General features: G+C 34.4%; 1 protein-coding gene across 1 annotated transcript; it reads right to left on the bottom strand.

Annotated features, from left to right (window-relative positions):
• Positions 1–688: 688 nt before the first annotated feature.
• On the bottom strand, positions 689–12,806 carry LOC140058333 (uncharacterized). The gene is made up of 18 exons (XM_072103896.1): positions 12,798–12,806; positions 12,503–12,665; positions 11,982–12,052; positions 11,020–11,171; positions 10,200–10,389; positions 9,202–9,447; positions 8,399–8,693; positions 7,915–8,132; positions 7,326–7,621; positions 6,527–6,621; positions 4,986–5,156; positions 4,416–4,596; positions 2,864–3,030; positions 2,475–2,602; positions 2,021–2,258; positions 1,621–1,801; positions 1,110–1,353; positions 689–814 (listed from the first exon to the last, which is right to left on the bottom strand). The coding sequence occupies exons 1-18, from the start codon at positions 12,804–12,806 to the stop codon at positions 689–691; spliced, it is 3,171 nt and encodes a 1,056-aa protein (XP_071959997.1).
• Positions 12,807–14,958: the final 2,152 nt, after the last annotated feature.

Raw genomic sequence — 14,958 nt, 5'->3', positions numbered from 1 at the left:
GGATCACTTTGCCAAACATATCCAAATAAAAACTCTTCAGATTCTCCAGGATCCATGACACCAACCTTGATGCTGGACAGCTGAAATGTAATTGGATAAAAAACTTACAAACTGAATATAACTAACAAACTAACAAATTGATAACTAATATTTTTGGTCCCTTGAAGTATTACACTTCTAATATCAACATAACCATACAAGTATTCGTAGATATCCTTAAGGAATTTTAACTAAATGCAAAAACAGCTTACCAAAGGTGGAGACGGATCTATGATGACACCATTGGTCTCATGTGGTGATGTCAAACCTGCGTTATTTACTCCTGAAATTCGGGTGTTGTACAGACCGCCCTCTTTCAATGTCAGATCATATTCTGTATGAGCGTCTTGGGATTGAGGCACTTCTATAAATGCTGGGTGAGAATGAGGACCTGAAATAAAGTAAAATGTTACGTAAACGTCTAATAAGCATACATATTTTCTCAAAACAATATGAAGTCAAGATTCATTAGAGAAGGGGTATACTGCAGTGTACTGGCACATGTCAGCCTCTCTCATTGTAGCACTTGGAGCGAGATGAATAAACGCTGTTTGGTTAGAGATTTAAGACACAAAGTGAACCCTTAGGAGGGAAGGAAATCATCCATAGCACTATTTGTTCAAAGTTAATTGGACATCTTGAAATCATTTCACTTACTTGGAAATATTTGGTGTGTGGTTCCTCCGTAGGTTTCAGAAACTGAGAATTTGTAGTGATTCATGTCAGACTCTGGGTCGTGGAATTTCCAGTTTGCTGATATCAATGTGTCATTCGACTGAGAAAAATAAACATATTAAACAATAAACAAAATCGTGCATATAGTAAGAGTATTAAGCTTTATCTCTGGAGTTTCAAAGTACTGCACCTTGTTACAACTACTTCTTATTTCTCAACATGACTTGCATTAGTCTGCAGGGTAGTACTGGCAGAGAAACATTTAAAGTTTTATGGTAACAATTATCGGCCTATACTAAATGTTTATTAAACATGCAGACATTCGCATGCGAGTTTGTTCAAACATAATAACTTGATTCACATCATCTACATAAAAACTATAAATCATAACTAACCTGAAATTCTATGTCTTCTCCTGGTGTACTTCCATCCCCGATAAATGTCATGATCGGTGGTGTAAGGTCAACTCTGAAACCATCTGACCTTTGCGTTACCGAGAGGCCAGCTTGGTTGACAACGTCTAGTTCGATGAACACGTCATCGCCATCTTTCAGGTGGAAGTGATGCCATTCAAAAAACGTAGCGTTCGGTTCAACAGATTCAGATTCATGGATGATTTCAAATTCTGCGAACTCCTCACTAAATTAAAAGTAATTAAAATGGTTACGGAGATAAAATAATAACAAATAAAATAAAATGCTAATATATTCCAAGCATAGTCAACTTTTCCAATATCGGACAACCTTGGGCAAGTCTGGGTATCTAGTCTGGTATTCTGAAAACAGAGTTTGGGACCTTTTGGACCTCATGAAAAGTCTGATTTTGTGACAATTTTGGTTTTCAGAGAGTCTGGTATTGGGAGAGTTGACTGTTCTGTATATACAAATGATTATTGTATAAGTGTACCTCAGAGTATGTCTGCCATATATAGTAACGATAACATCATCAATACCAGATTCAGGATCTGTGAAGTTATACCATTGGCCAGAGACTGTAGCAGGAGCAGACGAATACTGAAGGTCTTCGTTGTCAGGTAAGAGACCATCAAGAAGGTGTCCCTCCACAGGTGGGGTCACATCAATCAAGACTGGTGACAGAAGAAATTATATTTAATTAGTATATATGGACATGCCTTCCAGAAAATACCAACAATTTACAGACCACAAGATTAGCTTAACATTTTCTTTTTCTTAAATTCACTTAAAGATTGAAAATTATTGACAATGCAACTGTTTTATTCTATATTCTCTGTTCACAATACTGTAAAAAATGTATATTATGTAACTTATATAATACACAACAGTACCTCCATCAGATGAAACAGTTGTGTTGAGGTGCTTGTGTCCACCATTAAACGCTGCTAGAACCCCATAATACTTCACACCATGTTGAAGATTCAGGCCAGAGAAACAGTACTTGTAGTCATGGCTTTTGAGAGAGATAAAGTCGACAACATCTGTTGATCCGGGAGATGATCCTAATCCCAACGAATAACCAGCAATCCCAGATTCTTCATCAGCAAAATCTAACCAGTTGGCACAGTACTGAACAATAAATGCAATTTTCTTTAAATAAAATTGTGTTTTCTGTTCGCCCCAACCGAGATTCGAACCCGGACTTTCTGATATGCAGATGTTCTAACCATTAGACCATGAATCTATATCAAATTTATATAGCACCGACAACAATCAGCAGATTGTCCCAAATCCCTTAAAATAGAAATTGAGACAGAAAAGAAAACATAAAAATCGCATGCATACCTTTGTCACATCATACTCATAATCACTGTCCACACCCAGGTCAAAGCCATCCCTGAACTGACCTTGAACAGGAGGACTGAAGTCAACAATCAATGGTGAGTTAGCGTGGTCCACTAAACGAAGATCAACTGAAATCAGAAAGAAAAACAAATGAATAAAAATAAGAAATAATTGCACAGTTTTATACTCTTCAAACGAGGGAGATGTAAAATATTTATTCCACTTCTCCTTGCTTCAAACACAACCTTGAAATGATACTTAGTGTCGGGAAACAATTTGTATATAAAGAACCTAAAAGCAGTCTGACTGTAATAGTAATGGTTAATGATTATTACTTATTTTGTATACAATTAAATTAGTAATTAGAAACAAATATATAAACAAATTACCGTTGTTTATGGCTCTTATCTGCATCCAGGCTGGCACACCGTCAATAAGTTTGTATGGAACTACAGAAGTGTTGTGGTCAAAGTATCTCTCCCATTCTTTAAGGTAAACATCGTATTTTCCCTCTCCTATCCCAATATCAACAGCATATATCTCTGAATTAGGGTCACTAAAAACAAAATAAATGTAAATATAATAATTATGGTCACTAATAACAAAATATAATAAAATCTCAGAATTAAGGTCACTAAAAACAAAACAAATATCTTAGAATTTGGGTCACTTAAAACATGGAGACTATTTCTCCATGCTTAAAATAAAACAAATATCTCAGAATTAAGGTCACTAAAAACAAAACAAATATCTTAGAATTTGGGTCACTTAAAACATGGAGACTATTTCTCCATGCTTAAAATAAAACAAATATCTCAGAATTAAGGTCACTAAAAACAAAACAAATATCTCTGAATTTGGGTCACTTAAAACATGGAGACTATTTCTCCATGCTTAAAATAAAACAAATATCTCAGAATTATGGTCACTAAAAACAAAACAAATATCTCTGAATTAGGGTCACTAAAAACAAAACAAATATCTTAGAATTAGGGTCACTACAAACAAAACAAATATCTCAGAATTAAGGTCACTAAAAACAAAACAAATATCTTAGAATTAGGATCACTAAAAACAAAAATAAATTGACATTTTTAATTGGGGTCAATAAAAACAAAACAAATTTAAATTTTAGAATTATGGTAAAACAAAATACAAATTTTAGAAAGGGTCAATAAAAAAAATGTAAATGTCAGAAATAAAGGTCAATAAAAACAAAATAAATTTAAATTTCAGAAAATGGGGTCACTAAAAACAAAATCAATTTAAATTTGAAAATTAAGGTAAGACACAATATAAATTTAAATTTTAGAAATGGGTCTCAAAAACAAAATAAATGTAATTACCAGAATTAAGGGTCAATAAAAACAAAATAAGTAAACATCAGAATTAAATAGGAGTAAAAAAACCCAAAATAAACAAGGGTTTGTTGACATTACAAAAAGACATTTTAAAGATATATTGTCCCCCAAAAACATGAAAAATGAAGAAAAATAAAAAAAGGCTTTGAATTTTGTAATAAAATTGATCACTTCTACAGAAAAAAAAACTATAAAAAAATTTTTCACCTATAAAAAAAAAAAATAAACAGTTAATTTCAACCAAAAACTCACTGACTTATTGTTTGCGTAAATTACAGTTTTTATCTAGTATAACAATAAAGGGAATAATAATAATATGTGACAGTTTTTTTTGTTTTTTTGTTTTTATTGATTTTCCACACAAAATGAATATGATAATTAAGTAACAATAAACACACATATATATATACAAAAAAGATGTGTTGCTGGAGGGCAAATAAGTCAAATGGCATTGTCAACAAAAACATTTTAAAAATATATTTTTTCAAGGGGAAATATATCTTTAAGTATAAATTCTCTTTAAAAAAATGTTGATGATTTTATTTTTAAAACCTTTTTCATGCAGTTACATAATACACACCTTACATTGTATGACACTGATACTTCTTCCAACACCTCATTGTATTCAATGTCAAATATATCGTTAACAAACGGAAACGTGTTGTCAATAACAAGAGGAATGGAATGGCAAACGGTCAATGAGAGTGGACCACCAAATTCAACTTTATTTAGTCCTCTCACTGTGATGTAATAATCATAATCTGAAATAATTAAGAAACATTAATTAATAAAGTATCATTAATATTTATCTATAAAAATAGTCCTGTAGTTAATCTAAAAATCAGTACAGTATTAGAAACTGTTAATTTCCTCCTGTGCTTTGAATTATATAATATATAACAGGAAAAATAAATACAATATCTCTTAAATATCTATTAAACTATTTTATTTGGAAAATGTATGTGTTAATTATTAGTAAATTCAAGATTCATAACTACTTTATTGTCAAATTATAATAAATTGAAATATGTTTTCCCTCAGGCAACAATACAGTATATAAAACAACATTTAAAATTTATGTACAACAGTTATACAAATATATAGTATACATTCATATAAAATCATAGATATGTAAAAATGTTTTATTCACCTGGTAGCATGAGGCCATTGACTAGTCCAATATGTGTCCATTCTGATTCGTCGAACAGGTGAGCATGAGGATCATGATGATGATGTATGATGTCATCACAGGGGTAATGACCAATTGACCACGTGTACCCAAATATTCCTGTTTCATCATCATGGATTCCATCCCAATTTGCTGAAATGACAGTTAGATTTATTTATTACCGTACTGACGCGGGTATAAGCCCATACTCGGGTATAAGCCCACCCCCGACTTTTGACTAATTTTCAAGAAAAATGAGGCACTCGGGTATAAGCCCACCCATTAATTCGAAGATCTACAGTGTGTGTCGTAATACATTATTTTGTATTTGGCGACGTCCATACACCGAATACACCTACCTTTGATCATAACCAAGCTAGGCTAATATACGCTAGGCCATATGAGGCCTAGCGGTCCTGTTTTGTTTACACTCCATCGCGGTCGAAGATCGCTTCACACACGACGCTACAAGTCGCCAAAACGGAAAACCACTATTTGGTATCGGCTGCCATAAACAAGCTTATTAAATTTCTTTGGTACATTTCTATGTAACGAACATTGTATACTTGCTTTTCTGCTTGATAAATTCGTGTTAAATTGATGTTTAAAATAAGATATTCTACGATAAATTACACGAACTATAAACTTAATTTTCCGACACTCTACACCTCGTGTATTTAGTTTAGAGGCAACGTCGTACACGTGAGGGCGCTCGCTCGCATGGTGGAATACACAGTGTTCGTGCTGTTTTTGACGATCTGCATTTTTGGATCCTCGGGTATAAGCCCACCCCCCAAACTTGACGTGATTTCATGTTCGAGGGGGGTGGGCTTATACCCGCGTCAGTACGGTAATATATAAATGTGGGGTAATAACCTGTGACTTGCAGGCTGACTTTGTGTCCAGTACTGCCATCTAAGTGGCTGAATGGACCAGTGCACTGGGGTGGGCCGGCGGGGTAACCTTCTACTCCTCCGAAAGATGAACCAGGTTCACACAAGCCAGATGTGGACACTGGACCTTCAGTTTTAAGTACTTATCCAAGAAGATGTTCTACCACCAGAACAATAGTCGAAGAGTGACTTCAACCTGTGCCCCATTGTATAGCTATGGTTTGCGCCGCTCCTGTCTTAAACGCTTGGCCACTCAACTCGACATGGTTTATCGATGAGGATTATGAGTTTTTATGGATACTGAAATTACAGTACTTGTTGAAAATATTATTTCATGAGCACATACAAGGCAGCTGTGTATGAATTTTGTATTTATTATATTTTTAGGGACTTTTCAAAAAGATTTCAAAATTCCCTACAACAATTAGGTCTTTAGAAATTGAGTTGCTTTTTAGTCACGTTTAAACGCGACTCTACAGCTCACTATGTTGGTCGGTAGGTAAACACTAACTCAAATTTGAGCACGCGACTGCAGCCATGTATATGGCCTTGTTAGTTTTCACATTAGTAGTAAAAACATCAGCTTGTTGCTTTTAGTTTTAGTTACTATAATGAATTTGGGTGACTTACATGCAATATACCTATTAGCTCTAGTCCATCTTTCATCAACAAGTGGTGTATGACCATTGAACACAGTCATTGAGCCTTTGCCATCAATGATTGTCCTATAAGAGGCAAAAACACACATTAATATATCAATATCCTATCTGTAAGTATGATTTGTCACTGTTATACAGTAAGAATGCACTGTACAGCACAGGATGCTGAGCTCTAGAGATCAAAGGGTTTATCTGTGGCTGCGACATGATCAGTTCCACGCCCCTTAACAAACACAGAGCACCACAGAGAGTGTGTACATAGTACAGCACTGTTGGTATATTTGTTGCAGCCAGACAGAAGATCTAAGGACTGTTACAAGTTCCTATCTTGGCATGGCACGCTTAGTGTCCTGTTGTTAGATTGCCTTGGTAGAACATAGCATACCGCACATGCTTACAGGCTAAACAGCATTGTGATAGCATACCGCACATGCTTACATGCTAAACAGCATTGTGATAGCATACCGCACATGCTTACATGCTAAACAGCATTGTGATAGCATACCGCACATGCTTACATGCTAAACAGCATTGTGATAGCATACCGCACATGCTTACATGCTAAACAGCATTGTGATAGCATACCGCACATGCTTACATGCTAAATAGCATTGTGATAGCTACAGCTAACTACTCTATGCAAGAACAGTGTATACTTTTGTGATGCTTTATACAAGTTGATTTCATTTGGCACTTACATATAAACAATGTTAGAAATAAAATAAGCATATAAAAAAGTTTACAAATTTTGTAGTGTTTAAAAACATTACCGATTGTTTGATAGGAACGTTTCCTCCACACATCTGCCTTCCCATTCTTCTGGCGTCAACAGGATGCAAGTTCCATGTGACGTCACATCAAGCTGTTTGTTTTGAATGGGACCTGGTTCTGGTGTAGTAAAGTCAGTCAGAATTGGAAGAGAAGTCAAGATGTTCTTGTAGCCTAATGAGTTGACTGCCTCTATGTTAAAGTAATGCAGGTTGTTGTGCTTCATGTCTAGCCCATTGTGGGTGTAGTCGGTGGCTAGGCCTAGCCCTAGACGCTCATAGTGATAGAAATCGCCATACTATAATAATATAAGAACATATTACTTTTGGTATCATTAGCATAATTACTCAATTCCAAAATGTCTACAATTGTTTAGAAACCTTGCAATGGTTTGAACACATACAAGCCTACATAAGCACTCCTACAGGAAAGGCTTCTTACAATTATTAAAAATACTACTACCAACTTTTATTAATAACAATGGAAAATGACAGAAGGCATAACAAGAGAAAGTGTTGAGATGGGTCTGCCTGTATATAATCGACACCTAATTACAGATGTATATTTCCTAGAAATATTAATTCAACTTACGTGATGCAGCACCACACCATCACCTTCCAATTCTTCCAATAGTTCACACTTTCCATCTCTCATATTGTAATTAAAACTTCTACATTTTGTGGTTGGCAGTTTGAGACATTCTGCGGCACATGCATCTGGGTACTGCTTGGTGACGGAATCAACTGGAGGTGAAACCAGGCGACCAAGTTGGGGGATTGAGAAATACTCCAAATTTGGAAACTGGTTGGCTAAATTAGAATGAAAAAATTTAAAATCACATTAATGTTAAAATGTTATAATAAAGAGTCAACCTGTTCTAACTTGTATGACGGTATTTTACCAAGCGTGTGTGCTTTTAATCTTACTTGATTTAATTGTTGTAATTATTAGATTCAGATTTACTGAATATTATGCTGTAAAATTTTAAAACTAAATATTAAAATTTCCAAACCTATATATATTAGAATCAAGACACGTTATTAATAATGATTACACGTATTAGTTATGTATTTACCAGCATCAGCTTCGACCCATGTGACATCAGGTTCATCCCAACCCACAAGCTGCTCTCCCCATTCTCCAGGACCAAATCCAACGGCCTCTTTCAAACTTGTAGTTTCCGAATCGTCAAACACCAACGTAGAACAGCGAAGAATATCTGGACGACTTGTAGATAAAAACCCAGGAGTCAGTCGACCGGCAGGCAGAGTGACATCATAGGTATGAATGCTACAAGATGTTGTTGATTCTAAACCTTCGTTATTTGTAACTTTCACAGTAAAATGTAATGGTACTCCACCCGTCATGTCCTGTAATTAAGTAACATTAAAATGTAATATAAATGCATATGCTCTTTGAATGTGAAATAATGTAAAACAGCAAGTGTTTATTGACGCATATATTGATGGAAAAATTGGTAACTTCAAAAAATTGGTAACTGCAAAATGTAACAAGTTGTAACCAGGTTTGCATAGTGTGAATACAATTTTATACACTGATGAGAAGCCTGTTTTTGTTCCGAGATGTTTCGAGTTACTGCGCGCGTTCATGTATTGCCCTGGTATTAAACTGACCAATCATAGTAATCAAATAGCGTGCAACTACGCTTTCCTTCAGAGATTTCTCAGGGTTATATGCGTGTATGAAAACAAGTAATAAATCGGGAGATCAAACCTGGTTACAAGTTGTAACAATTTATGCAGATGTGAAAAGGGTATTAGTGTTGTTGTTATAGTCATCTAGTCAATAAGTCACTCTTCTCTGATCATTCTAACTGTAAATCATCAAACTAAAAATTATCTTAAAAAATAATCTTACTATATTTGCAGTTGTCACAGTGCCTCCAAGCTTCATATCTGACACAACATCATTTCCTCCAGGAACCGTTCCAATATCCAACGTGTAAACCAGTTCACTGAGACTGTCATGCGCAAGGAACACCAGTTCAAATGCGGGATCAGTGTGGTCACGACCAATAACCTGTTTCACAACACAGCCTGTAGACTCTGCTTGAGATGACGCTATAGCTACATCAGCTGAATCTTGGTCGTTTCTACTGAACACCTTTAGAGAACATTTATCAGACACATAAAATAAATTACAGTATATGAATGAATATAACCCCATGCCATCCCATTTTGACACAAAATTGTTAATGCCACATGAGTATACTTCCACCAAATAGTTTTCACCAAATCCTGTACCCACAGTCTCACTGGGACTATTATACTGTACTATACTATCTCTGCCAACTCACATTATTTAATTTTTACACAACCATTTCTAGGTCTGTCACACTTCATTTTAAATCAGATTTTTATCATTAAATTGGATTCTGACTTTTTATAAACATGATTGCTGTGTGAATTTGTACTTTATACCAAGTAAAATTTGCAAGTAATTTTTGGGTGGGGCTCAAACCCACGCCCTCTAGATCTCTAGCCTGGTGTTCATACCTCTAGACCACCGAGCTTGCACTAGGGGTTAGATTCAAGTCCAAATAAGCAGCAGGTACTGCACCAACAGGCAAACAACTGAACAAATTACTCTGACACAAAGCTACCACACAGTAGCTACAAACAATTACATCTCCCTTTTGATAGAAACCAGTGCCAAATATTTCCTTATTATTTATTCAACCTTGCACATTATTTCTATTTGAATCCACTTCTTCTAGACATAGTTCCATGTGAACCCCACTATTGTGGAAAAAAAATGTGATGTGCCCATATATGGACACAATCACTACCATATTTAAGCATATCACTACCATATTTGGGCACATCACTAGTTTGATAGTCTAGACAGGGCTTTACCTTGTCAATAAAAGGCCTTTCTTTTGTTTCCTTTTTCGTAACCTTATCCCAAAGAGTTCCTCTGTGAGATGCGGTTTGGTACTGCCAGAGGTTGGCCTTAAAGATTTTTACTTTAAATCGTCTGAATCCCATTTCAATATAAGTGTCCAGCTTAAGTGTCAGGGGAATAAGTTCAATATCAACGTACAATCTAGAAGAATGAGAATGCATAAAACTCATCTACTATGATGAATTAATATAACTTCAAGAGCATGCAATAGTACAGAATATTGCACACCATGTGACCAACATTCGATGACATGAATATATTTAGCTGTGTTTAAAATGAATAAAACTAATCTACTACGATGAATTAATATAACGTCAAGAGAATAGTGCAGACTATTGCATTCCATGTGACCCAACAATCAAAATATACAAAAAACATAAAGAGAAACAATTTCACCAGAAAATTAATAATATAAACAACTTGAATAAAAAAAATTAAAACAATTTGGTATAGTGTCAAAACTATAGTACCACGAACAGTTTGCACACACCGGTAGCCATACATATCCTATATTTTAACTAAACTTTTCAGGATGGTAGATGATGGATGAATATTAAATAAACAGTCCCGATAATGAATTTATTATTATTTGTTTATACTGGGCTTGTGCTCAGATTAATCTAATGTATAAATTACCATCTCCTTCTGTCAATGAAATCTTTATAATGTTCCTAAAGCGCATTTAACAGAACTGATTAATGACATTGGTGTAGTTGCAAATCAGATTGCTTGCTATTCTACAATTAGATCTCTATATTTTACAAATATTACCTTCGCTGTGGTGCTCTGAAGAACTGAATTTCAATACCGATTGGTAGACGAACATTTAAGATATCTCCTATCAACGCCATTGAGGCATACAGACCAAAGCCAACTGATATTGAGCCAATCGATCTTGATCCACCAGATACAATCAATTCAGCCTTTAAATAAATAAAGCTCTGTTTACACTATCAACTTTATGTGATGTTCCCATATATGGAAATGTTGATGTCATATCACTACCATATTTGGGCATATCACTCCCATATTTGGGCACATCACATTTTTTTTTAATTCTAAAAGGGTAGTATAAACAATAGACCTATAAATAAAATAACGTACCAGTCACAAATCATTTAAAAAACAGACAAATGTAAGCAAGTTAAAAAAGTAGTTTTTAAACAAAAATTTCCCAGCAAACTTTTATTTCAAAACATTTCTTGACACAAAGTAGTCTGGGATTAGTTAAACAGGACACTGAGAAAATTTGTATTAAACTCAGTCTACACTATCAAACTTTATGCGACAAAAAATGATGTCATATCACTACCATATTTGAACATATGAATACTATATTTGGGCACATCACACTTTTTTTTGTCAAACTAGTTTGATAGTGTAGACAGAGCTTTAGGTCCTCTATTAACACACAGTAGCCACAGTATCATATTATTATATGACTATACCAGAAGACTATTCTTTTCGATTAGTGTACTACAAGTTCTTTACAGTGCATTCTCTGTACACAGGACCAACAGCTTTACGTCCCATCCGAAAGACTATGAGAGTAAAGGTTCTTGCACAAGTATACAAGCAATATGACACAAACAGGTCTCAAACCCACGCCTCTCACAAAGGTTTAAAGCTAAGAGATCAAGTAAGCAATGTCTTTATACCACATCAGAATATTCGTAGGTCCAGAGCTGTCAATTTTCATGGGCACAAGTGATACAGTATATAAATGTACTTACAGAAGCTCTAAACTTGTTGACGTTCATATCGACACATATACCTGGTTCAACATATCCATATGATGAAAAACCTGAAGCAAAAAAACACAAACACTATGTATAGGCAAGCTATGTATAAGTCACTGATTCTAAAAAAAATGTAAATCTTATTTTATCGTTGTTTTGGCAGAATACAGGACGCACAATTTTAGTATTTCAATTGCTTTTCAACTAGTCTAGAACTGAGGATACCCGAGCTTAGATGTAAGTAGGTCATAATTCTATGCATTATATTACATGGGAGATTATGGAGCTGTAGCTTGGTGGTTAACGTGCTTGCCTTCCAATCCTAAGGTCCGGGGTTCAATCCTGACCTAGTGCCAGGGTTGTAACTCACGACTCTTTCAACTCCACTCCCTAAGCCTCAAATAAGCATGATAAAGTATTAAATAGTTTATCCATCCTGTAATTGGCAAGTCACCCACTGTTGGATGCGTATGAAATAAAAAAAAAAGAATAGTTACAAAACAATGTTGACTTACCAAAGCTCATTGGAACCATACCACCTAAAAGCAAAGGCCAAAGCAGACTAAAGAATGCATCTGGTCGTGATGTCTTTGTTTTGCATGTCTTGAAACGGTAATCTTTGGCAAGTAAAATCTTCTCCACTATGTCGCTAAACTTATCGTCAATTTTACTGACCAACTTTACAAAAAGAATAAAATATGGTTGTGTAAGAAAAAAGGCAAATGCTAAAGAATTTTGAAAATGTAATGTTGTATTTCTTAAATCATACGATAACTAGATGAACATAATTTAATAAATTCATGACAATACTAGATGCATTTGTAGAAATTCATTTTATACTGTTAGCATCAATTTTACAACATAAAACGTTGTATACATGAAGTTAGATATTTTAATTATATTGACCTAGTATTGCATGCAAGAACATTGAAAAGCCTTGTCTACACTATCAGACTTTATGTGTCAAAACAATTTGATGTGCCCATATATGGACATGATGATGTCATATCACTACCATATTTGGGAATATCACCACCATATTTAAACATAGCACTACCATATTTAGGCATAAAACTACCATATATGGGCACATCAAACTTTTTTGATAGTGTAGAACAAGGCTTAAATAATGCTAACCTTATCTTTATATTTTTTAGCAAATGACATCATAACATCTTGTAATTTTGTTGATACAATATTATGCAAGTCAACTGTCGCCTCGAAATCTTCAATCGTCATATTCATAATTTTAACAAGGAATGCTAATACTCCATTCTCTAAAAACCAATCAGAAAAAGTTATCAATGAAAATAATTTTAATATTTTTAATGATAGTATACAAGAAAACAATAATAAGCAATGATAATAGTAATTTAAATATGCATCAACCAACCTGTTAAACCCCGTCCAACAGCTCTAAGACTACCATTAAAACCACGAGGAAGAATGCTAAGGTCAGGAACAATTGCAGAAAAAAGTTCTAAAAACAGAAATAACTGTTATTTGCATCTATATAATATGAAGTTATAGAACATGCAATGACGCAAGTGCATTGCAAGTAATTTGACCAATCGCTATGGATCATCTAAACTCTTGCTTGTGATTGGTTAACTCAATTGCGTTGTGCTCCTACAACATTGCATTGTATCCTAGTGGGAACCAAGCTTTAGATTTTGTAACTGTTTGTGCTTGCTTTACATTATTTACTTTAAAGCTTGGTTTCCACTAGGACGCAACGCAACAAGATAAGTGTGATGCTTCACAAATCAGAAAGAGACGGATTAGCTAGATTGTGATTGGTCAATTTGCTTGTGTTGTGCTTACATCATTCATTGCGTCCTAGTGGGAACCAAGCTCAATCAAACTTTACCTACACATGCATGGTCACTTCACACATTTATTTCTACACATTAAACACCACTATTTTTAAAACTCACCTTTTACAGCTGGACATTCGTCGATAGTATTTGCAATTTTCTTCAGTTTGAATGGTGCCTTGGTTCGTCTACTAGTTCTTTTATCTACGTATGAGACATAAACATAACTAACACTATTTGTAAAGCCCTGTCTAAACTATCAAACATTACGTGACAAAAAAATGTGATGTGGCCATATATGGACATGATGATGTCATGTCATTACCATATTTGAGCATATCACTACCATATTTGGACACATCAAACAAACTGATTGTGTAGACAGAGCTTAAGGATTGTTTCTGTACTGTAAACATAATTATTTTGGCACATATTATCTTATCGCAATTTAAAGTCTATATAACAAATTGATTTGCAAAAAATTAGGTTAATATTTTCACTAAACTACATCAATATAAGATAATTTAATTTCATCAAAGTAACAATCTTCTTATTGTTTAAAAGTTTGTATGTTGATAAACACTAATAAAGTTATGGTACAAAATGTGATTCCTGAAATGCAAGTTTGGAACAGTTGTAGCATAATAACTGACTTTTAATAAGTGTGTGCCCTGAATGGGGGTTGGTTATAGTGTTAGAACATTATACAGATGACCTCTCATTTGTTTTAATAGAAGTAACCCCTTAATAGAAGTATCCCCTAAAATAATGGGTGTCCTAAAGATTGGTTTTACTGTGCTTTGACAAAATTAAAGACAGTTGTGAACAGTATTAGATATTAAAATGTAATTTATGCTTAACGTTACTAACCTTCTTCTTCTTCTTTTGCTTCTTCATCAAACGTAGCAACTGACATGGTAGATAAATCAAGTGTCCATTGGACATTCAGAAGACCATTAATAAACTCCACTCCGTTATCAAGCTGACCCTGCCAGAACTCTACCACTTTATCTTTTATATATACGATGGCGCCATCTTTGGGAAGTTCGGTTGTTTCGAATAAACGCTGCATGGCAGACCGTGCGAAATAATTTTTAATATTTACTGTAATAAAAGAAAACTTTATATTAGTAGTGTTAAAATTAATAATCAGT

The sequence above is a fragment of the Antedon mediterranea genome, chromosome 9 (assembly GCF_964355755.1).
Source record: "Antedon mediterranea chromosome 9, ecAntMedi1.1, whole genome shotgun sequence".
Lineage (NCBI taxonomy): Eukaryota > Metazoa > Echinodermata > Crinoidea > Comatulida > Antedonidae > Antedon > Antedon mediterranea.
This window is presented reverse-complemented; position numbering and strand designations above follow the sequence as displayed.

What these genes read in the sequence shown, in the direction of transcription:
- LOC140058333 (XM_072103896.1), bottom strand. An exon ending in TATGGTTCCAATGAGCTTTG is followed by an intron (nt 12,053 to 12,502) that starts GTAAGTCAACAT and finishes TTTTTGCTTCAG; the next exon opens with GTTTTTCATCATATGGATAT. An exon ending in ATGAGTATGATGTGACAAAG is followed by an intron (nt 2,259 to 2,474) that starts GTATGCATGCGA and finishes TTTATTGTTCAG; the next exon opens with TACTGTGCCAACTGGTTAGA.